Consider the following 25,999-nt stretch of genomic DNA (forward strand, 5'->3'; position numbering starts at 1 on the left):
CGTCTATCCTCTCTATTTTTTGGGGTCCTGGGATGCGTTCCCAGCCTCAGGGTATTGTTTGTAATTTTTTTGTCACTGTTTGTAATCTTTAAATGTATAAAAAAAAAAAATTTGAAATAATTAAAAAAATAAAATAAAAGTAAATACTTTTTGGTTTAAAGTGGCCATATAATGACATTTAAAAAAAGATTTGTGTCTCTGATGCTTCCACACGCATACAAACGTATAATGCATACAAACTGTCCATGCTGTTTTGAGTGAGATACAGGTTTCTGACACAGTCAGTTAAAGAAAGACCCTGTTGCTCTGGACGGAGACAAGTGAAGGAAATTAGGAGCACTTTTCCGGTGAGCGCAGCCTCCAACTGAGCTTGATAACGTAGTTGTGACGTGGGCAACCTGTCTGAAAGTTGTAAGTCTTCTGGTAGCTGGGCCAAGAGAAATCTTAATCATTCCGAATCTTGCAGAGACGGAGAACGTAGGTATATCTTAGGAGATAAAATAGGCACAGGCTAATTAGTGCTGACTAAAATGCTAGTTAACATTTGTAATTAAACCTAAACAGCTAACGTTAGTCTAAACTGTCTGTCTGCTTCTCCTGACAATACGGTGATTTGTCGACTATGCGACAGCAAGTCGCTTGGTAATGACACAATCGTTAGCCTATTTTTTAAGTGTCTTCTATGGAGCTGTAACGTTTTATACAAGGTAATGGAGTCTTTTATACATTGTTGTGTTTATTTAGAACTTAACAATGGAGAACTTAAGTTTTTAAACGCTTCAGATGTAAATGTATCCGCTGTCAAAGTGGTGCCAAAATGAATGTCAATCAATGGAATGCTAATGGCGGGTGAGTGCTTTGTAGCATTAAAATGGCGCCATAGGAGCTACGCTTCATGGACGTCTGCTTACCCCCTTAGTCTCTGATTGTCCCCTGCCTTCAGTCTCCGTATGAGCTGTTCAAAATCTGTACGGCTTTCTACGTCACTGGCCGAGATGAGGTGGCTAACCGTAGCACATGTTAGCGCTTGCATGCTAGCTCGTTCTCAATGGCAAAACACGGCTTCAACACACACTAGTTCACCATAATCTACAAAAGAACTACTTACTTATCCCTGTTCTGCAAGTATTCCACAAGTGCACCCTCATTTAGAAGAAGTCTCCCAGCTAATCCTGCCTTGTACTGACCAAAGTTGGAGAAAGAGTTATTTAGCTGATGTGATCTTATCCAGTTACTGTGCATGTGTGACTACCAACAAAGAAAGTATAGAAGTGAATGTGTCACTCTGTACTTAAAACAGAGACTTAAACACACAGGGTGAAAACAGGATCTGCAGCAATGTACGGTACAACAAAAATATGCAGTTTTTTGTTGTTGATTGAAACTACGTAAACCTATTCTGGCACAACCTCAAAATAAATTTATTAACCTGAAAATTAGCATAATCTGGGTGTTTAAGCAGAATGGGATGTTCTGTGTCAATCTTGGCTACAAATATACTAAAACTTTGTAACACTGTCAAGTCAGCATGAAACAAGATCCCTGTGGAAAATGTTTAGCACCTTGCAAAATTCATTCAGTACAGGTATGGGGTTACGGGTAGCCAGTGAGGTTTGCATATGTGATGATGATGGACATATGTGGAGCAAAGGACAAATGTTCAACCAAACACTGACCCTTGACCTCAGCGCTCAATGTATTTCACCATAAATACCTTCAGCAACTGAAAGCTGTAAGTCATATTCTTTCAATTAGTAAATCTTGATGCCTCCTAACACACCTTGCAATCCTTTTGAGACCTTTCATTTTGTAGTTTAGAGATCTAAAAAAATAGTATTGTCTTTGTTTGAACTCTCTTGCTCTCCCCCTTCTTCCATGTTAGCGTATGTACTACAAGTCAAAGTTGAAATGGAATTGGAGATCCAACAGTGTGAGAAGACCAAGGCTGTGAGAGAGGAGCAGCTGGAGCGTCTCACTCAGATCTGCCAGGAACAGGCTGTGAGTACCAATTCACCACAAATGTAACCTTAATTAACAAGAGGAAAGAATATTCACCACATCCCCTCAAAACATTGAATGGGTCCTCATGCCCAACACACACACTTACCAACAACCTTGAAGTAGTTTTGCATCGGGACTGAGACAGAAGAAGTGCATTCAGCAGTATTTTGAAAAAGTATGGGTATTGGAGAATGGGGAAGTGGATCATATTGCTGAAAGGTTTCCATATAGCTATTCTACACTTGTTTCCACTTTGAAATTTGGACGCTATTGGAATCTGTCCACAGCCTCAGTACTGGATGATGGTAGAAATGACAGTGACTGAGTTGAATACATAATTACTGTTGTATTTCAATAATAAAGGTGTTCCAATTCAATTATAGAAGTTTCTCACTCACTGCTTAGTCCATTTATAGTCATATTATAGTGTTAATGGCCATCCAATAATTGAAAGAAAAAAAAAACTGTCACTGTATTCTGGTTTACAACAGTTATAGTCTGATTAAGGCCACAAAAGCCCATACAACATTGTCAGTTCATCTTCCACCAGAGGAGGGCAGCAATACCTTAAAAACAAGTCCAGTCTTTCCACACATGACATTATGATTCCTCAGAGCACACACTTGAAGAAAGATTAAAACATACCTCCTGTATGTATAGTTTAAAAAAAAGGTCGCTTTACTAGGTTTTCTTCTCCGTTTACAAAATGTACTGCTGCAGTATGTTGTCATTCGGTTGCATTTACTGTATTCTCCAGGCCCAAAACCCTGAAATCAATACAGAAAGACATCACCGCTGTATATAAACACAGCATACAATTTACCCAACACATAATTAGATGATGCACTTGGAGTCAACAATTCACAATTAGCCTTGATGTTTTTAAAGTGGTCTGGAGAAAATCTCAACACTTATTCCGACCCAGACGGATGAAACTATTTTTACGAGTTTTGTTTGTCTATACATATTATTTTACTGTAGTCTTTATTGTATTTTGCTCCACAAATTATGTAAAACATAATCAACATAGGTGTTTTTTCCTGTTTAGAAAATATGCAATATGCAAAATATGCAATAATAATATGCTATTATCTTTTGTTGCACGTATAATGTTTGCAGATGACATTTCTCTTCTTCCCTTGTCCGCTCACCTTTTCACCTGCGCCTTGTTCTCTCTCTTCCTTCCTTCTGTTTTTCCCCCTCCACTTTCTTTCTTCCTGTCTTTTTATTTTCCTGCATTGCCTATCCTTTTTTCCATCTCTGTCCTCTTCATGCACGCACCCTTTTTAAAATCAATTTTTGCTTTCTCTGTTCCTTCACAATCCCAACTCGCTGCTTTTTCCTTTTTTTATGAATACACACCAACTATCTCCAGTTTGAGATCAGGCAGCTGAGGGCCCATCTGGCCCAGCAGGACCTGGACCTTGCTGCAGAACGTGAAGCAGCCATGCAGATCCAGCATGTATGGAGCAAACAGGGCAGGAGTTTTCAGGTTGTAGAAGGCTTGACTCCTGGGGAGTCGGACGATGAAGGCAGCCAGAGAAACCCCAGGGAGCCTCATGCTATTGCAGGTACAGTATGGTCTCTAAAAGGCGGAGTTTTTTGAGAATTGGTCTCTAGATACAAGACGGCTAGAGACGGCCAAATGAAGACACATGATGCTCGTGAACCATTTTCTTTGTATTTTAAGCTCACTTAATGGGGCTTTTGTTTGAAACAAAAAAAATCAAATAGCTGAACTGCACGGAATGTAAGAAAGAAAACTATTTATTTATTTATTCCATTCCCTCTGATACAGATTATTGCTCCAAAATATCCTTCAGTGAGGTTAATGCAGTAGGTGAGAATTAAAAAAAGCAGTTTCACAAACTGAAAATGAATGCAGCTCAGACATAATCCTTTGGCATTCAAAATGTAGGTATCATACCAGGTGCAGTGGTTGCTTGAGAAAGCAGCATGCCAAACCAGGACAGAGAGACAGCATAAAGTATGTACATGATTATGAGGAACAAAAAGTCCCTAACAGTGTACCATCAGGTGAATTGGATGCCAGAGCAGTGTAAAGTTAATCTGGAGAAGTAGCCCTGGAGCATCTTCGAGGCCAGGCTCTTAGCCCCTCCACACTCGCACACAACACCCATCTGTCCGCTGGCACATTGGGATCAATATGAGGGCAAAAAAGCTTTTAGGATCTGGTCAATCCTGAAGAAAACAAGTATGTTTTCTGACACTACGTGAGCTTGGATGGGCTTCAGTCATGCCCCAACTATCTCTCCTACCGCCCCCTTTGTGGCAAGGCTGACCCAGCCAGCCCAGACCACTTGGGCTATTTCAGGTACAGAGTGCTCTGTGGATTGGGCCTTGTTTGGGGCTAGTGGGCTCCTGTCAACATCTGTTCCCCTTTACCTGCAAACCACAATAGGGCACCAGGAGGCTCCATGGCGGCCACAATATTACCCCAAGGGCATACTGGGAAATCTGGCTCTCAGAAACAAATGTGGCTTTTTACAGAAACATGGTCACTGGGATAAGCACTTAGGCCGCAGGGCTCCAGTCAGGTCAACTCAAATCAGGCCAGGCTTATTTGTATTGCTCAATATTGCAGACGCGGTCTCAATGGGCTTCTCTCACGCTCACCTGCATGGTGCTATCAAATGGCCAAGAACTCTCATCAAGGCCTTCATAAAAGTGAAAGTCCCAGGAGATTGAGGGGTTTGTCACCTTAAAGTACCAAACCATGTAGGTTTTAGGAATATCCAGTGACAATCAGTGTTAATCAATGAACCAGTGGAGTTTTCTCTAAGATACTGAGAGAGGGTGTTAGCCAAGCTATTGAATTTGTGAGGCTTTGAGCTAAATGCTAACATACTCACAATGACAATGCCAACATGATGATCTTAAGCAAGTATAATGTTTACAATGTTCACTATCTTAATTTAGCGTGTTGGCATGCACACAGTTGCTAATTAGCAGCAGCACAAAGTGCAGCTGTGTTTGATGGGAATGCCATTAATTTTGCAAGTTAAACCAAACCGATGATCGCACTAGATAACAAGTCAGGGGATCACCAATGTTAGTACAATTTATTCAAAGAGGGACATGAAAGTCACATCATATATCTACTAGTGATTGAGACATTTCACTCATGACCAAAAGTCAGTAGGCTTCCTCATCCTCATCCTCATGGCTTACTAGCCTATATGGTACATAAATGAATTTCCCAAACTGTGTTACTAGTATGTTATCAAATCAAAGTCTGTTTACTTTAAATTTAAAATAGTAATTGCCTGTTGTATTTGCAGTGGTCGCTTGTCTTCCTCTCACCCCGCTTTACCTGTGGTGTAGAAGTGATAGTTCACCCACCAAAATTATAGTTCAGATTTTAACTTAAGGGACCCCAGCATGTCACCTCTTTTTTTTTCAGACGAGCAGCCTGGTAACTTGACTGTCACTAAAAGAAGGGCAGATCCTTTTACGTATGCTGGACAGCCCATTCTTTTTCCTTCAGACTCATGTGTTATTAATTGTGGAGTGATTGTCTCAGTCTTGTTTTAGTGAGTGCAATGCTTCCTCTCCAGGGGTGGCTCAGGGATTAATATTTTAGACTGAAAAATAAATGAAATTACCCATCAGAGTCTGCAGCATGTCCCAGGGGACAGGGGCTAGCACTCAGAGTACTCTGGGTTCGCACTCAGCCAGCGGACAGTGAGCTCAAGACCAATCAAGCGGAGAGAGGAGCATCGCAGATCACAGCCATTCACCACGCACACAGAGGTCTGCTAGACTGGAGGGATCTGTGCCTGAACAAAGAGCTCCCTCTCCCTCATTTCCCCCCATTCCTCTCATCCCTGAAACCAACCCCACCCTGTCCCAGTTTATTTCTGGTGCACTAGGGTGCAGCTAATGCACAGCATAGCTGTGCGTGTTCCTGACCACTTGACAATAAAGTACCCGTGGCCTGGGGCAGAAGTCATCTCTGTCAATATTATGTTGTAAACATAGGAGATATTTTCCATTTGCAGTAGTTTGGGTGGTTAACACCGAAATGGACCTACGGACAAAAATGTATGAAATCCAATTACAGAGTATGAGTCACACAGAGTATGAGTCAGTCCCACTATGTTATATCCTAATGTGACTGGTCATTTCCTGTTATACATTCGGAATACATGGTACATTCTGTAGTGATATTACATATAATAATGTTTGTTTAACAGTATGATGAATGTTTTTAATTTATTTATGTATAATTCAAAAATTCAAAAACCACACATTGCAATCAAAACTGTGATAACAATATAGTTGTAGTAACAACATTCACCGCAGGCATATTTGGCATATAAATAGACAAGAGACAGATGACTTACTGTGTGGACACACCAGTTTATGTCATGGAGTGGTAGTGAAAAGAGGGGTAAAAGGAATTTGATGTATGTATGAAGGTACTGCAGGAGGAAGGCTCTCCTGGTTCACAAGGAGTTCATTTTTTTTCCGATTCCACATTCAGCAAGTCAACTCAAATTTGAGTAAATTTGTTAGCAGGTTTAACCAATGATTTATGCATAAAGTGTTTACTAGAAGCTCATAATCCGATTTTGGACAAAGAAGAGGAACTAATGGTGTGTGATGTATACATATTATCATCTGCACACAAGCTTTTGTTATGGTGGTATGATTTTGACTGGGTGATTGGGAAAGCATCACAGATGTTTCTTAAAGAGTGGTATTTAACAGTAATAGGGATAATGTGCATCCTTGTGGTATGGGAAATATGTAAACACAGTTATTGTTTTTAAATAGTAAAACATTTGTTATAGAGTACATTAAACAAAATCACAGACTTTAGAAACATACTTGGGTGTACAAATATGAATTATGTAAATTCCTTTATTTATCTATCTTTTTATTTTTTTAATCTCAGATCCAGTTGTACGTGATGACATGAACAACTACATCAGCCAATACTACAGCGAAGCAAGCAGTGGTGAGTGCATACTACTCCACTACACGTTCATTAAAAAAGTCTTTTGAGTCACTGCTTTACTTGAGCTGCTAAGTCATAGATTTGTCTGATGCAGGTGATCAACTTACACCTTCACTGGTGGAGAGCTGGAACTCATGATAAATATTTAAAAAAAATTCCAGACAAAAATCCTTTCTACAATCTTATTCAACACTTCAAATTACCATCAATTTACATTTAGCCAAAATTAGGACATTTGTTGAGTAAATATCTCAGACATACAGTACCACAGGCAGCAGCATAATTCATTCACAATTTTTTTTCTCCATATGACTGACAAAAAGTACACTGTTATGCACTTGTGTTATTTGAAGTGAAGGGCTAATTTGTTTTATCTCTGTTGACTTTCACTAAATGTGTAAACCATCTTTCAAGATGCCGGAGCTTCTGGTTTAGGTGCCCGGGTCATCACCATGGCAGCCATCGATGTTCACCTCCCCACCAATCCAAATCCAATCCAGTCAAACTCGATGCTTAGTGAGCAGGTGGGCAGTGCCGTGAGTGACGCCTCAACCAGCATATCAAGATCCAGTGGCAGCCAGACGGCCCGCCTTCACAGCCTGAGTAGACACACCTCAGGTTTGTCTGTGACAGACTCCAGCAGCAGCACAGCTCAGGACCTCAGTCTGAGCTACAACACCCATCACTACTGCCCTCCTTCCTTCTCAGCCAAGGACCCCAGCAGGGACCCAAGCAGGAACCCTTGCAGGGACCCCAGCATGGTGGTGCAGGAGCTACTCTCCTCCCTCTCTGAGGATTCCTGCCTTGCTCAAAAGGGCCTGGTAGTAGACCCTGTCAACCTTAAGCTTCCCAGCCCTACTGGCTCAGAAAAGGCCAGCCCTGAGTTGGACAACAGAATAAACATCTTCAACCGCAGGAACCAGGAGGAGAGACGAGCCCGGGGAAGGGGTTGTGTGCTGTTGCAGACTAAGCCACTGATCCACCTGCAGGGCAGCACTACTAGGCCGTCCCTGGAGGAGAAGTACCGGCTCCTGGGACCAGCTGACACACCTCTGGGGCACATGCCTGATACATAGGCTACATTTACACAGAAACAAGTATTTTTGTCTTTTACTGCCACCTTGTTTTAAATTTTTTAAATTGGATTTTCTTTGGCTGTGTAAATCCAGTCTTAGCCAATCCTGAGCAAGCTTAAGCCTTAGCTTCCACTTAACACTGATGCTCCTTAATTTGACATGTTTAGAGGTCAGTAGTAGAAATGACAATTAGAACTCTTAGGCCCTTTGCCATACTGTCCAACCTCCCCTGTTCCTCCTAGATGGATTTTTAAAATCAGAAATTCCCTGGCATAGCACAACAAAGACTAGAACATCCCAGCAAAGGAAAGTCTAATGTGTTCTTGGACACCTTCTTCATCAGGAATCCTCACTTTGAAAAGGTCCTAAATGCACTGAACTTTACATGAATTAAAACCAGCAAGGGGCCATTCAAGCCTCTACTGATCAAAAACGTTAATTCTGAATTGTGTTGCAAACCAAGACACTGTTCTTGGAATTTCAAACAGTTAAAAGGAGTGTTTTTTATTGCATTTTTCTTGTTATTTTGTTCATTTTAATTTGTATGATCAACTTTCAACATCAGTCATGCTGTTTTTTGTTTAAACAGCCACAGGGTAAATACAACTGGCTTAACTATACAGCAACAACTGGCTATTGACAGACAATTTCTTTCTTTTTTTACCTTTGCCTTTTTGTCAATTTGTTTGATCTGAAACCATTGACCACCATTAGAATTATTTGACTAGCATTTTTGTTTTACTTGTAAAAAAAAAAGAAAAAAAAAAAAAAAACATAAGTAGGGTATATTTGTGTGGATGAACTGAAAAGGTAAGTGACATGAAACTAGATTGGAGTGCTTGTAGCATGAACCTTTAAAAGATATGTGCCCTAAATGGCAAGCAAATTCTTTGCACTTTAATGTTTACAGACACTTTTGTGAACTTGATATGGAGGAAGTTATTGCCAAATGCAGGTGTTTGTCTTTTGAATGAAAAAAGCAAAAATAAAAGTTAGTATTTCCCTAACTGCGTTCACCTTACTGACTCTTAAACAGTGTTTAAGTTACTTTTAGTTACTAGTTACTTCTTCCGAAAAGTAACTAAATTAGATACTCAGTTACATATTATAAAAGTAAATAGTTACTTTAGAAAGTAACTAATGCATTACTTTCAAGTACATTTTTGAAAGCTCAAATGTGACCCCACCTCCACCCCTCTTTACTGGAACTTAAAATACATGTGCATGTTCAATATTCATGGTAAATCTGAATATTATAATGAAATGGACACTTAAAGTATAAACACTCTTTGCAGTGCAAATAACATTATTGCCCTGATGTCTATACTTTTGTGCTTTTGTGTTCGTCAAGCCAGCATGTGTGTGTGTGTGTGTGTGTGTGTGTGTGTGTGTGTGGGTGTGATAGAGCGAGGGAGAAGTGAGAGAATGACAGTGATTAGCTTCGGCGTGAGTAGCCTCTCTAGTGTCAAAGTGTGAGAAACAAAGTGGCTCCCTTATGTTTGTTGACCACGGTGTTAAATAAGTTGCAGGAAAAGTTAACCCTCTCCATGATTTCATGAGGCCATACCTGTCCCTCGTATACTGACTCGCTTGTGTTGTTCATGGTGTGTCCGACTATGCTTGCTTTTCAACACCCGCCCTACTCTACCTCTGATTGGCTTACCATGAAATTTTACTCAACCTTAATCAATTTATTCGCTCCTCTCGTGCACGGCCCACTAACCAAGGAAGAAAAAAAAAAGTTTGCCTTGCGGCTCAGAGATCTGGTTGGTCTGATGAAAAAAAAAGCTTCAATTATAGTAATACAGACATTACCATCACTGCTCTTATAGCTGTACCAAAGATAGGGCGGCATGATAAAAACACTGAGTGAGCTCTAATCGAAAACGTTCTTCTCACAGGCTCCGTGCTACAGCACACACTGCACACCCTTGTTTCATTAGCATCATCTCCTTCTATGCACATGATTTAAAAAAAAAACTAAATTATTTAAGGTTATTAACATTGGAAGACCTGTCACAACAACTGCTAATTGGTCAAGTCATTTTAAGTGTGTCATGAGAAGTATCACGCCCTCTAATTACCCTCTCATATCATTAATTCAGAAGATAAACTCCTGTACCATTTTGTTGCTTGTCAAATGTTTACAAGTATCCAGAGAGTGTTTTAATTGTTAATAACTATTACAGATGCAATTAATTAAGCTATCAACACAAGTGGTTTATGTTTTGAGAACTAAGTTAATTTGCAGATCTGGAGTTTTTGTAACAGACTCATTTAATTCATTTGTAAACCAAACAGTACATACGGGGAACTAGGGGGATTATTACAAATACCGTTGGGGTGCACATAAGACTATCATCAGTTATAGTTTACAAGGATTCTATCTGCAGCTCTTTTTGGAGTCACAGAACTGAAGACTCATCCCCTAAATAACTTTTTGAAGCCCTGACACTAAAGTTAAAAGACCCTGGCTGTAAGACTTCATTGACCATGGACAGTTGGTTGGGTGTTTAATAATTGTAAGTCCATTTTAAAAACTGCATCTTAACCCCAAGATAATACCTTTGCAAACTGCCAATGTCCGCTTTTCTTGCATTTACATTTCAATTTCATTTTTAGGAAGTACAGCAGGTGTATTTACATTGATAGCGCATAGGACAAAGTTTGAAACAAATTGTTAAAACATATGTAGGCTATGTACTACAACTGCAGTGTCTAGACAACTAGACCGCTCTCTGGATTTTAATTTACAGTAAGAGACATTTGCCCCATGACCGCCATAGTTGCCCTCATCACAAGTAAGTGAAGACGGACAGTACTGGACGCCTTTTGTGTGAAGAAGCTGCAGCTACTGTATTATTTACAGATTAACTACAGTAGGCCACGTATGAAGACTTGTCTAAAGGGAAGCAAGGTGAACTAATTTTTAAACGTTCTTTCATTGTTCAAGAATCAGTTTACATTTGAACAATAATTACTGACACAATACGGTTCTTTTGAGTCTTTAACAATGTGGGAACCAGGGGTTTGGGAACAGTATAGCTCAGCATTGTCTCAGTTTCCTAATGTTCTATCATTATAAATAAGAAAAAATGTTAAAGCAAATGCAAATATTGTGTAGCAAACAATAGTTTTAATGAAAATGTTTAATTACTGATTTTGGAAGCCTAGCACCTATTTGAAATGCAACGGAATAATTCAAATAAATGTGAAGCAGCATTGTTATTTGGGAGGTCTATTTGTCACTTATTAGGAATTTATTTTATATTTTAACAAGTTTAATTTGGGTTTAATTAACAGTAACTTCTTCAAAGCTAGAGTCCTCTCTCAAACAGCCTTAGAACAGAATATATTAAATTTACTTTATTCCACTGAATAAAGTTACTTCAAACAATACAGAAACATGCTGCTTCAAGTTTTCTGTTTTACTTTAAAGTCATCATTAGGAAAATGTATTGGCAGTGGAAAACAACAACAAATCAGCAGGTTGATAATGTAACACTGTTGTTAAAATCCATTGGATCCTCAAAATCTTTTTTGGTATGAAAACGGTTCCCTTTTTTATAAACTGTCATCAGCAGCAAATGGCATTGTGTGTGTGTGTGTGAGTTTCCTTTTTTAAAAGAGCTAACATGTAAGTTGATCACCTGGATCTGCAACCTTCTAGCTACTACTAGACGCGTCACATCAATCTAGTTTACAAAAACAACAATGCCTATCTCATGCCATGAAACAAGTAAATAAATAATGATCTGCTTGGCTCGTGACACACACAGAGGAGTCCTGGTGAATATGGGTGCCAAAGCCTGGCTCAGCCTCGATCGGTCACGGCTGCCTTGGTATTCATGTCTCAAGTGGAGGTGCTGCACGTCTAATCTCAACCCCTTCCAGCTCAACCAGCCATGTAAATAAAGAGACAACTCGTTCGGTTCAACTTCCAGCTACACCCACATATACACTGCCTAGTGATGCCAAACTAAGTTATTTGTGCAGTGCCAAGTGTAAACAAAGCGTGATGCCTAATGCCTTTCCTCTGCCACGAAAGATCAAATGAAAGGGGTGCCTGAACGATTCATATAGACCCATTTTGTCAATATGTATCATGCTAGGTCAGTCTGAGTTAAGTATTCTATTTTGACAGGCAGGGACAATGAGAGAAGTAAATTGCTTTTGGGACCTGTCCAATGAATCAGGAGGGTCCTTGTCACACTCACAGGAAGTTCAGTGTATTACTAGTGACCATTAGACACTTAATAATTAAAATGTTTTAATAATGGCACCGAGGGAGCCACTTTAACTGCATTAAGATTACATGATCATTGTTGGTTTACATATACTGACTCTGCCTGCAACTCTACAACAAGGTACCCTTCCTCACTACAATTTAGAAATATGTAAAGTCTTCATAAAACATTGTAACAGCGTAACTGTGGGGGTGAAAAGCTGATCGGAAATCTGAAATTGCCATTAAGATTAGAAATATTAACTCACTGGGTGCAAAAATGCACTGAAGCGCAAAGTTAAATCTTAATGTAAAAAAGCTGACTTTGAAATCACATGTCAATTGATACTTCTGACTCTTGTCAACATACACACTTATTGCAGCTGTGTTCTTCAAACTGGAGGTTGAACTAACTGTTTAACCTCCACAACTTTAGTGCAAATGTTAATATTGTTGTGAGAAATGCACCAAAGCGTCTGAGAAAAACTGTAATGTGCACATTTGATGTTATCAATTACCTGTCCGAGAAGCATTTACTGAATCAACACCTAAGTGGTTTTGTTGAATGTGATTTATTTTCAAGTGTGTGGAAGAGATTTTGAATAATGCCGTATGGCACAGAACAGCTGGGTATATGTTGAAAAAGATCAATCTCATTGAGAACAAACAGATGTGGGGAGTTTGACTGCATTACTGCTGCGGTCTGACAGATTCAGAACACGTCTCACTCAGGACACTCTTTCTCAAAAGGCTCTGAAGGAGAAAAATACAAATAAATTATACATCATTCTTTAAAAAGCTTCTCAGGTTTTCTTTTTGAAACATATTTCTTAAGTGCACAGGATCCGGAGGTTCACTTGGTGGAAGAAATACACTCAGGAGACTGTTGTCATGGCTACAGAAGTTTTTTTGACTTCTTTTTTTTCAAATTTACATAAAACTGTTTTTTCTGGTCCCCTCCCCTCAGATGCTCGTTGTGATACCTGGAATAAAAGTGGGTCAAACTGGAACTGGAAACAAGACTTACTGACTGACCAAGCTCAATCACTTCAGTCCTCTTGAGATAAAATATTAATTATTAAATTATTTTTAGTGAATGTAAAACACATTTTTAATTTGCTAAAAAAAAGGAAAGGCAAACTGTAAATGCAAATAAGACAGAAACTACCTCTTGAGTCTGTTGCCTCATGTTGAGTTCTTTGGATTTCTCTGAGTTCTTCCAGAGAAAGAAAATACTGATAGTTTCTAATGTTGCTCCTGCATGTGTTATAAGCAAACAGAAGAAGACGTATTTGCCAAATTGGTGATGTGATAAACATGAGGACAAAGTCCTCTGGGAGATGGGACACTACATCACGTTGTGCTCCAAAGAACTGACTAAAAGAATCTACAGAACATCAAAATTAATTCAGCAATCCAACATGCATTTTATGCATGAATTGCTATTTAAAATGTAAATTAGCAAACATTTTGAGTAAAAAGTCCAATTCTTCAGGGAAATTGCTGCCACGGATTCAACATTTTTCCAAATAGCAATGGGCATGTACTAATTCATATTCAATGTATTTCTTTTGCAACAAATGTATAAACATCCTGACCCAAACTTTGACAGTAACGAGATGTAAGTGCTGAGTCAATGAAACTTAATGATTTAAACACATGCAGACTCATTCTTTATTTAGTTTTTCCACTTTATTTCAAATGAAAACAAACAATTCCTGTTTCTTTCTGACTGACATGATTGGTTTAATGTTCTACTGTAAACATAAACTTTCTGAATGAAATAAGAATTCTGAGTTTGGTCTTGTGAATGTCTCATGATGTATTCATATATGCATGAATATTAATAGTGGAATAAATAAAATACAGTGTAGGTAGACTATTAAACACAATTTACTGTCAGTTTTGTGTGATCTGAATTACATTACTGTTGTTCATTGAACCAGAAGCAGAACAGCTGCTGAGATTACTGCAATCTACAGTAGAGCACCAGCATTTTCATAAACACAAGTGCAAAAATTTGATTGGAAAATAATTACTCCAATAGCAATACTTTTTCATTTAGTCATTGATAATCATAAAATACGTAAGTAACTAATGTATCCATCTAAAACTAATTGACTAGCATCCATACTCTAAAATGTTTCTCAACAAAAGTGACAACTTAAATCACTTATTTTTGTACTAATGACTGTTTTTCTTAAAACAATGAGGAGGGTGAAAGGCTGGTAAACTGCTCATTTCCTCTTATATTCATTAAGTTGTCTTAAAAGCCTTGCTAGATTTTAAGTTGCCAACTGGTCTACAGCACAAGCAGAATTTTTGCGGTGTTTCTGGCCACCGGGCAGACACAGACATCAGATGTTCTGACTACAGAAGCCCTCAACTTGGTCTGACTTGGAAGCCTCGGCTAAATCACTGTCCCGGCCAGAGCTCAGGGTGTCTGACAGCGAGGCCCTGCAACATTTCCATCCGACCTCTGGGGAGTCGCACATCAATTGCTCTCAGCTAAATGCACTCACATATGAATATTTCAGTACAATTTAATGTTTCAGCTACAGCCCCAAAGGAGCAGAGCATCAATTTGTGAACACAGTTCTCCTAGAGTTAAAAGCCAGGCCGGATAATACAGTATGAAAGGCGCTGTCAATCTAGAGGGCCTTTTTTCACTTGAAAGACAGAAAAAAGCATGCTCCTTTGCCTTCAGTATCAAGCTGCATGCAGGCAGCGTTTCAAAGTTTTCTCTAGAAAGTAGACGACATTAGGGAGCAGCAAGCAGCTTTTGGTTCAACAGAGTCGCTGGTTGATTTGCCAAGCCTGGTCAGTTTTCCCAAAGCTCTGGTTGTCTACCATTTGGTCTCCACATGGTCTCTCACTCACACACACACACACACACACACACACACACACACACACACACACACACACACACACACACACATACACACACACACACACACACACACACACACACACAGCTGGCGGAAGGAGCAGGTCAGGGAGTCGTACACCTGGTGTCCTGTTAATAAAATACCCCAAAGTGATGCTGAAACCTCCTCCTTCACACAGAGAAGCTTCCCTCAGGTGTGAGAACATGAGTGCTTTACAAAACAGGCAGAATGTGACACAACTGAATCATCAGCTGGTCAGTAAGCACAACACGGCGGAGCACAGAAGGCCCAGAACGTTCTGCACATTACATTAAATTACCCGGCAGCCCTTGTGTGTGTGTGTGTGTGTGTGTTTGTGTGTGTGTGTGTGTGTGTGTGTGTGTGTGTGTGTGTGTCTGTGTGTGTGTTGTACAGCCAAGAATGCATACAATGCTTTCTCCTCAAGTTAAATGCCCATCTCGATTTCATAGAAAAGTAACTTATTCAAATTGCTTATTTTATAAGACCAGCAAAGATCAATTGATAATTAATAACTATAGAAAAGCATCACATCCTCACATTTGAGATGCTGGAACCAGAGTATGGCTATTAAACGATAAATCAATTATCAAAATAGTTTCAAAACATTTTTTAGTAAGTCAACCAAGTTTTTAAAAACCCACATTGTTACAGCTCTACTTCAGGGAGTTAAAACCCATAAGAATAAAGATTTAAATAACATTATTCATGCATTGCTTATGAAAAGAAATACATACACATTTTATTAACACTAAAAATGGAAAGAATTAAATGATTGGGTTGAGAGTTGATAAAACGACGGGTTGAAGCATCAAGTCCTATCAACTCTTGCATTAGATTGCATTATGTTGTTTTGTCCACCCTGTCAATAATAATAAACTTAAAAGAGTAAAAACTCAATCTAGCTTAAACTGCAATTGCTACTATATGACTAATGAATATTTGAATAGTTAAATATATATTGATGAACTGGATTAGAGTTGCATATTTGCACTTTCTACTTTTAGTTTTAATAGACAATTATTTAGAGAACCAACTGTTTCAGTGGGTTTGGTATTGCACACACACACAGAGGCGTTGTTGCTTCTTTCCTGATTTAAGTGACACAGCCTCTTGTTAAAGCTGCAGATAAGCAACAAGACCGCCGCTCGGTGCTGATGAGAGCAGCTGATATTAAAATACAAGATGTGCATTTGTAAAATAAAACAGGCGGCTGACAGTTACACTGATAAGGTAATAATGGCACTGATTCTTCAGCCTAACAATGCAGAACTGCCCTGAGGCACCAATCAAAAATTAATACTAATTATCATGTAAATACTGCATTATCTCTGAAGAATTATGAATTATAAATCTGTAACATGGTTCCCCTCTCAGAACGGCCTCGCTTGCATGAGGATGTGATTTTTTTTTCTCTCTCCACACTCAGGCATTTTTTAGGACAAAATAAATAACTGCACAAAGACTTATCATCACTGACATAAAACAGTGACACATGCTGTTATTATGTATTTTAAAATAACACTTGACCTTTTTGTCTTTAAACTGTCATTACAAAAGGATTTGAGGAGATATCTGTTCACAAATGTGTATTATCTTGTAACCTAATTGCTTATATTAATGGAAAACATTATTGGCTGACTAAGGACAGAAGTGTGGTGCTCATTGCACTTAAATTACATTTACAGCTTTGAACTGCTCATCAACCACATTCAAATGTTGCTTTGAGTGAGAAACAAATGTACAAATTAACTTGTTATTATAGTCAATGTTTTAATATTAGTTTTATGGTGTTTTATTATTGCTTGTAAATTGTATCATACTCTGGAAACTGTTTTTAACTCCCTATTAATTGTAGCACTTTGAGATTTCTTTTTGAAATGTAAAGGGCATTATAAATAAAATGTATTATTATTATTATTATTGTTCAAGTGTTCAAAAATTGAAGCAATTAAAATGGTATTATAATGCAGTCATTCACCCAGTGGATTTAGAATTGTTAAAAGGTGCGTCTGTGTGCAGGAATTAGCCTATCTTCAGAACAAGGCACCAGCCTGTGACATCTGATGATCATTAGACATCTATCAAAAAAAATACAATCTGTTCCAAAGCATGTCGGAACACTGTTTGAAGAATAGTGCCATATACTATAAGATTGCCATGTTCAGCAAGAGGTTTTCCTCATTATTTAAGGATTATTACTGCAAATGTGTGTTTACCAGTTTGTTTAGTTGTTCGGTTGTAATTAAGTAAATGTTATGTATGATACATTGTGGTCTATAAACAGCTTATCATTTCATTTAAATTTTGAATTCAATCTTCACACAAATCATGGTCTAAGAAGTTAGCATACATTATAAATTAATATAAATCATTACATATACAGTATAGGCCCTAATTGTCAAACAAAACCTGCTTGAAGTTTAAATTGTGTTTTCAGGTTTTCCAGTCTTTTAATAAATCTAAACATAATATCCATTAATCATTTGGTGTCAAAGCTGCAAGCATGTAATTAATGACTTGCAGGAGCAAAAATCTTTCCTGCCCTGCTGACCTGCATCTCGTTGGAGATAGAGCCAGAAGCTACAGCAGCTCTAGAAGCTGTGATGATATAATAAAACTGTCTCATCCCACCACACACACATCTTATTGCATGAATGCAGACAACCATGTGCCGGCAAGTGAGTGCACGGAAGCTAACACATAAATTCAAGCTGCAAGCATTCACAAATTTCACACCCTCACACACGTGTCACTTTCAACTGACAAATGAAAAACTTATGAAGGTGTCGATATAAGAGTGACATGACGCAGTCATGAATGTGTCATAAACATTAATGACATAATGCTTCTTTTAGTAAGTGTCATTCAGTTTTTGTCATGACAAGTTATGGTTAGGGTTAGGGTTCATGTGTCATGATAGTGGGATTTCTTCACTCTTATGTAGATACATTCAAGTAAAGTGTTACCAAAACAATATACCTGCAGCCATGAGTTTATCAACCAGCTCATACAGCAGCTTGGAATTGTCACTGCTCTTCAGGCCTTGTTCTGAATAAACACAAAGACATAAAGGTCAGCAAAGCAGAGGTTTAAGTTGTGATTTTGACAGTTGTGCTCTCAACTATTGGTAACAGGCCAAAAATGAACACATCAACATGTGCAGTGAACAAACTACACAGCCTAAGTGTTCCAAACTTGGCTTCCAAAAGGTATTTCAATTATAATAAAATGGACAAGACAACTACAACAAAAGGTAGTTACCGCAGTGAAATAATCAAACACAAATGTCCTTGCTTTTTGTGCAAAGTAATGTAGCATTGGAACCAAATAGAAGATGATTTTCATTTTTAAAAAGATTTTGAAAAAAAGCCTATGATTTAAGAAAATCGTACTGACAGTTTTGCCTTCTTGTGTGTCACTCCTGGTTTAGAGTTTGGCTGGGAAATCCTCACAGGAGGAAGTGGGCAATCCGTAAATAAATCCATGAACAATATACTATGCAGTACCCTGTAGTGTGTATTTCAATTACACAATGGCTAAACCATAATAATGCAAGCATTTGTGTAATTTAGGAATTTTTCATGTGTTGTAGTAATCTTAAAATTCATCTTAATTATATATGCAATTAAAAAATATCAACGACATAAAAATCTATTGCACATAGTGTAAAGTTAGACAACTTTAAAAAAAAAGAAGAACAAAAAGGGTTCAGCAAAAAGTTGGTTTATTTTCATCAAATAATTTTTGGAAAAAAACAATCCATTGCAAAAGAAAAAAAACGGTATTACATTGTTCAATAGCAAAGATGCTCCAACAGACATAAACAAATTGGCAATGCTTCAACTGAATCAAGCCAGGGGAGTTTGAAAAATGTTATTAAATTAGTAATAGGTCTGACAATAGTAGGCAAAGTGCCATGGATCTCTAAAACATTCAAGAGACAACCAATCACTGTGAAAAGTTCAGTAATGCAGCCCAGGACAGCCCCCCTCCCTGAATTCCAAACAAGAACATTTAGCTCTTGCCAAAGTTTAAGTGGATGATTTCAGTCACACATATATATTTCATGAGGTTAATGGGCCCCATCAAAGTGGTGATTAGAGATTCTTCTGGGAGGTTTTTATGCTAGAGTGACAGCTAGTATGCCTGGGCTTGATCTAGCAGTCATTAACAGGTCACAAACAATAAAGCTACATTCGACATCTACTGTCACTCTATATTGAATGCACATATGTAACATTCTTGGCCTGCGGCATTAGCAAAACAATGAATGAGTGCCCACAACATTTTAGTCTACATTCAATACGTTATACTATTAATACTTTCTTCTGGGCAGGCCATGTATTGTGGGAAATGCTATATACAATACAGCATGCATAAATAAGCCACGACATCACCATCAAAACGTTGCCAAAAGGTTTGGGTGATTAAGTGAACCACGCTTAATGCATGCTTCTAGAATTAATCAGGCTGTGTCTATGATATATCATTATGAGAAGTTGTCATATGATGCTTTCTAACTTATCCTTGAGGGAACTGTAGCAAAGACAGATCATTTAATAAAAAGAACATTGAGCTAATAGTTGGATGGTGTTCAAGTGGTATTTGTGCAGTTGGTGTGCCTTTCCTAAGTCCTCTTTACATTGTCATTGTTCACGTCACTTACTGCATTTATGACAACAAGAGGCTCAGCAGCACATGGTCGGGACAAAAAAGCGTCTTGGGATTTGACCTCAGTGATGTCTGAAATAGTAGCCACATCCAGCTTAGCAGACAAGAGAGGAGATCCTGTAAAGTGAACCACAACATGCTGAGGCTTACAGTACAAAGCTTTCAGAGATCTTTAGTGACAGTGAGTGAGACCATAAAAGGTAAAGTAATGGGTATAATGAGCTCTCTAAGGGCCGGGTGAAAAGGTTGCATGTCAAAGCATGAAAGAGGTAAAGCTCAGCCTGGTTTTAAAACTATCTGCCACACATGTATTTTACATTCAAGCCATTTTTACAATAAGAAATAAAAGTGGCTTGGATGTGATACCACTCTTTCTGAGACAGAGCTTATAGTACAATTTAAAGTGACTGATGCAAGTTAGTGAGTAATTCAAATGATGTGTTTGAATTAACCACATAATGCCCCCTGTACTAATAGTAAACAGAGTACAGTTTAGAAATAAAGATCAATATGAGCCTCATTAAAATACTTAAGCTTGAATTTAATGCATCCTGATTCAATTGAAATACAATTAGATGTATGAGCTGACAGTTCCATTGAACAATTACAGAATACAAGATGAAGTCACTCATTATAAAGAAAAAACAACTTTAAGGTGCATTACAACATTTGGAAATAATTCGTTAAAGTTTTAAAATCCAACACGTAGAATATAATATTGGATTTGTTATGCATGACTGAAAACTTCACTCTACATGACTTAGAGAGAATTGTCACAAGTGGGACTAAATTACTACATTTGATTTTGAGCAGATCAGAAGCCAACAACTTTATTTTGTAAACTCATGATTTGCCAAGACTGAGGATGACAGCTGTAAAAAGCTAGCGTTGACAATTTTATCAATGGGATTTTACCACAAACAGATTAGAATTGTGAGGTAGAGAGATATTAAATCAAATACCAAATGATACCATTTTACCAAACTGTGTTTGTATTACTTTGTGCTATGTAAACAATAACAATATGATTATAATACAATTTGTATATCAACAATTATTATTGTCTTTTGACAGAAAAACTGTGTAGAAAAGCACATAAGCTACCTTGTAGAAAGAAATGGTATGAATCATGTTGTACCACTAGGACGTTGTTTTCATCCCATTTGTCTGTACTGATCTCCATAGCCACCCTGTTAAAAAAATTAAATAAAAGCATTTCCTGATTCAAATGAACTCAGTGAAGTTATATCAGTTCATGCATCCTAACTGAACTCACTAAATAATGTCAGCTGTGGTGTATTTAAAGCTCAGGTATCATTATTTTTGTTTTAGAGCTCTTGAATGGTCGCTCCTTTTTTTGTTGCAATGGATTACAGTGATTACAGATTACTCTCCACATCAAACACTGTCTCTGTAATACATGAGCTGGCGATGATGGAGCTTTCAGCAGATCTATGATGTAGTGTGCATGTCTTTGTAAATCACCAGAGCCCTGGATTACGCATTGACAGGTTTTGGCAGTTTTGGCAAACAAAAAGTACTGCAGGCCTAATGTTACACAGTTGTTACCAGCTATTAGTCATGACACCTCTCTTCCTGCCTTGCTGGCAGCAGTGATGGCAGTAAGTGTGATAGGGGGTTTGTTGTTGTTGTTGTTGTTGTGCTCTGCAACAAAAAGGGTGTTCTGGAGGAGACTGGCATGTTGAGAATCCCATGTGTAAGTATTAAAAAACAACATCAACCAAGAATAATGATACCTACTGCAACAATACTGTGACATTAACTTTTATTGCTTGGGCAGTTTGGCAGTCAACAACCTGCATTGATGTCATCGGTCATGCTTCTTTTGGGGCTATTAAAAATGGTTTATTCCATAATCAAGTGTCAGTAAACCCAGCTGAGTCAAAGGCCAAAAGCATTTTCTACAGCAGATGTGATGGCAGGAATACCAAACTGCAGAGCGATTGCACATAGTGATCAACATAATCCTCAAACATTACAGTAGCCCACATGTGCAACAACATTAAGATACAGTAGACTAAAGGTGTCACAAAAAACTTTCTATTTGATGTGAGACTGTGACTCTATGATGACTGTTGACATAATTGAAAAATTTCATAAAAACAATAAGATGAATGAAATAATTAGAGTTTTACACAGCTTGTGTATACCTGACCCCAGTGGTTGACCAATGTGTAGACTAGTGAACAGCAGTAAAGCCAAAATTATTTAACACTACAATAAGACAGCCATGCTGATAGTTAACATCACCTTATTCTTGCAGAAAAATAACCACATCTACAGACCCAACCGTAACCGTCATATCTTTCTACTCACCAGTTTCCCTAAACTGTTCCTCTTGCATACGGATGTTTACATGTTGGTCGGATTGGCTCATGAGCAAACTAAATTTGAAGTCAGCAGCAGTCCCATACAACCCAAGCCACTGTTTGAAGCAGGAGGAGCATATCTGTTTTGTGGCTTTGAAAATAAGAGTCATCATTTAAGGCAGGAATATTTTTTAAGTTTCCCTGAAAGTGAGGGAATGAGAGAGGGGAAAGATGTAGAAAAAAATTACTTTTTGAGTTTCTGCTTTTAGTCCATATTTTCTAATCCACATCTAAACAACAATCTAGACCATTCTGTTCTTAGGATCAGGGAATAATTCATTAACAGCCTATTTATTATACAGCCTTGTGAGGGACCAAGCAGTAAAGAAAGAGGAGTCATCAGGGAAGTTCAAAGGTAAGGGTTTTCATTTCCCAAAAGTCATAAAATGAAGATAAAGTTTTGGGCCCGTAAAAGAGCTCAAATAAACAGATGGTAACTAAAGCTCTGAACATCAGAGCCACAAAAATACAACTGACCTACTACAAAAGAAACAAAGGGCTCTAATATATTGGCTGATCAGACCAATTTTGACAAACAGGGGGAGACTGCTACTACTACTACTACTACTGCTACTACCACTACTACCAACAGTACTACGTAAACTAAAAAATAAATGCAAAACCTAACTAAAAACCTATTCCAATAGAAATGCACTTTTACTTAACTTTAACTCAACAAAATTACTCACTATAATATAAATCTAAACCCCAAAATATCTAAGGAGAGAATCAAGCTACCCCCGGACATAACAAGCAGTGGTAGTGTCCAATTAGGCCACCTCCCCTATAAAGCTGCTCCTGCTCTAAATGCCAAACCTGTGAGCCAGCAGACTTCCCGGATCCCTCCCGGTTGTGGAATCCAACATGGATAAGCTCAAAAACAAATAGTTATACCTACAGAATGACAATCTAAAAGTAACTAATGGTGTGCACTCGCAAAAAGATACTTCTGTATGGTCAACTAAATAAAGAATAATGTATGTGAAATGAACCAAGTGTCCTGTGAGTTATTTTTAACAAACCTTTTGCAACAAATGTTTAATATGTAAGGAAAAATATAAATGCATGAGGTTACCGCTCTTAAACTGATTGTATGGCCATGGCTGTGGCCATCACATTGTTCAAAATTAAGAGCTAACATGTAGCCTGTTAACCTTGTTTGATACCCTTAAGCCTTTATATGAATAAAGTTAATGAAAACAGCTAGGGCCTTAGTCCAGCATTGTCTCCTTTAGTCTAACACAAGTTAACTTCATAATTAGACAAAATAAATTGACTAGACTGGAGTAAAAGTAACAGGAAGGCTGTCCTGCTGTACTGCGATTAAACTTGGTGCATTATTGCCATCTCCTCTGGTCCCAAAACTGGCATCTCCAGGCAACACTCGAGAAACTCCAGTAAGACGTACTCCAGAGCACCAACAAGGCCCTGAAGTCAAAAATAAAGAAGCTTGATGCAACAAATAAAGACATCCAGGCAGACAGGGACATGCTCCAAAGAGACAACAATACCCTACATGTAAACATTAAGCAACTGGAGGCAACAAACAAAGACATCCACGAAGAAAAGGCCATGCTCCAAAAAAAAAAATATTACCCAGAGACCAAAATCAAGGATGCAAACATGGAGACCAAAGAAAAGAAAAATGACTCCTGATGAATGACAACCTACTCCAGGAAAACGTAAAAGCAAAAATCAAAGCCTTTGAAGAGAAGGGTAGAGAAATTCTAAAAGAACTTCTCAGGCAGACAGAGGTCCGTTGTGGAAAAATCAAAAAGAAAAAGACTTCAGCTTGGAAGATATGCAAATCATGGATTTAAAAAGAAGAAGAACTCCAAAAGGCAAAGGCACTTCCCAAAGTAATGACATTCACTTGAAGCAGGGGGAATCAGTTTATGAGTTACAGTTAAATGGTAAAATTGTCACCCACATCTCCAAAAAGAACTCCGAAAGCAAAGGCAATGTAATTGCATTGAACACGAACAGTCAGATGACGGGATAAATGGTGAAATTATCACGCACTGATTTCAAAAAAAGATCTCTAAAAACAAAGGCGACCCCCAAGGTTATGGCATTGAACATGGACATGAACAGTCATGTGATGGGTTAAATTGTATAATTAGCACTCATGGATCCAAAACAAACTCCAAAAGCAAAGATGAGTCTCAGAGGGATGGCATCAACACGAAGCAGGGGAAGTCACATGATAAGTTGACCAATACCTGTGCCAACATACTGTATCAACCGGGTTCTTTGGGTTTGGCCAAACACTAATACAAACATAAATGCTTATATTTGTTCTCACCTAGACTTTTTGGCGTGCTGCCAGAAAAGTCATTTTATTTGGCTTCATTAACCATTACCAGTCAAAACATTTAGGTCATAGAATATTTACTTAAATAAATAAAATAAATAAAATGTGTTTAATTATGCAATATGTGACATACCCTTAATGTTACATCAAAGAAGTCTCAATCTAAATGACACCAATAGAAGAATAGCTACAGAACTACGCATTCTAACAGGAAGGTTTGAGACCCCAGCCAACATCAAAACTGGCAACTGCAGGAGGAGCTTGAAATGCTCCTGCAACATAGAAGATGTTGTCTTTGATTGGGTTTAACTTACAGCTCTGCAGGGTGACATGGGAAGGAAATGTGTTTGAACAGAGACACTGAAAACCTTGGCATATTGCAACTGTCTGCATTGTTTGTTCATTTCATCATTCAAACAGACCGAGCCTGTCAATAGAAATGCATGTTGCTGGTTTTTAAACAACAGCCTACAATCTTTTTGAATCGAATTAGACTATTAAACCCCAATTTGATGTTGGTGCTTGCCTTAGTCCATCATGTGAAATACAGATTTCAATTAAGACCCAGACATGATCTGGTTAATGTAGTTCTGCTTTCCCTCCAATAGATGGCCTTGTTCTCGAGTAGATGAGCAACCGGGACGGAGCAGAGGAGACTTGTCAATTGTCCTCGCCTCCTCCTGTTGAATGTACAGTTTGTCTCAACAAAAAAATAACTGAAAAGGTTATCGTTGACGCTGACTTTTTTAATTAATTTTAATTTTTAATTAAAAAATGTCAGGGCAATAATCAGTAACCTCCATTATTTATGCTGCCAGTGAACATGCGACTCTCAACAAATATCGTCCCCTATCTTGACAAAGGTAATTTTGTTGATGTTTCACCAAGATAAAGCCTATAAAGAACAGCTTAAATCAAAATTAAACTTTATTGGAAGGGACAATAATGTCCAGCATCAGGGGAGCAAGACAAAAAGCCTCCTCTCACCAGTGTGAATCTGTGAAGGGCAATTTAACAGACATGTTCAACTGTATCATGGACCAAATGCGTAATACCCTGCTAATATATTTATTTTCAATAGTATTGCTTCCTTGAGTGACCAAGAAACGAAAGATTTATTTTAACCAAACAAATTTAGATTTTTTTTTTGGTGGTTAATGTTCTTGGATAAAGAAGCTTTGCCACATTTTTTTGTAATTTTTTTATGATAATGATGATGATCAATATCACCATCATGAAATTGTGGTGCATCTTAATCTTTGTTTGAACGATAAAAAAAACACAATATGAACATCTGCATTCTTAAGCGTTTGTACACAAACAGGTTGAGAGATAGAGATGCAGTAGGGCGATTGGACAGTCCGGTGTTGACGTCATGACGTCAGAGCACTAGCGTGCGGGACCGTGCAGCAGCCTCGTCCACTCT

The 25,999-nt window shown here is 38.1% G+C and overlaps 1 protein-coding gene and 1 long non-coding RNA gene across 3 annotated transcripts in view; one reads left to right on the plus strand and one right to left on the minus strand.

The window, feature by feature from the left end:
- The window catches only part of LOC117943594 (transmembrane protein 266-like), a 48,181-nt gene extending 39,113 nt beyond the window's left edge, over positions 1–9,068 (plus strand). Inside the window, exons 8-11 of the mRNA XM_034869822.1 lie at positions 1,883–1,998; positions 3,377–3,572; positions 6,923–6,985; positions 7,400–9,068. Of these exons, the coding sequence (XP_034725713.1) occupies positions 1,883–1,998; positions 3,377–3,572; positions 6,923–6,985; positions 7,400–8,061 (1,037 nt within the window). The 3' untranslated portion in view covers positions 8,062–9,068. The remainder of the gene's footprint in view (positions 1–1,882; positions 1,999–3,376; positions 3,573–6,922; positions 6,986–7,399) is intronic.
- Positions 9,069–19,521: 10,453 nt separating this feature from the next.
- LOC117945549 lies at positions 19,522–22,294 on the minus strand. Of its 2 annotated transcripts, none has more exons than XR_004656827.1 (2): positions 22,207–22,294; positions 19,522–19,986 (listed from the first exon to the last, which is right to left on the minus strand). It is a non-coding gene; the product is annotated as an uncharacterized LOC117945549 (long non-coding RNA). The 2 variants fall into 2 exon arrangements; XR_004656830.1 differs by lacking the exon at positions 22,207–22,294 and adding an exon at positions 21,439–21,995.
- Between the last annotated feature and the right edge of the window lie 3,705 nt (positions 22,295–25,999).

Source organism: Etheostoma cragini, chromosome 1 (assembly GCF_013103735.1).
Source record: "Etheostoma cragini isolate CJK2018 chromosome 1, CSU_Ecrag_1.0, whole genome shotgun sequence".
Taxonomy (NCBI): Eukaryota; Metazoa; Chordata; class Actinopteri; order Perciformes; family Percidae; genus Etheostoma; species Etheostoma cragini.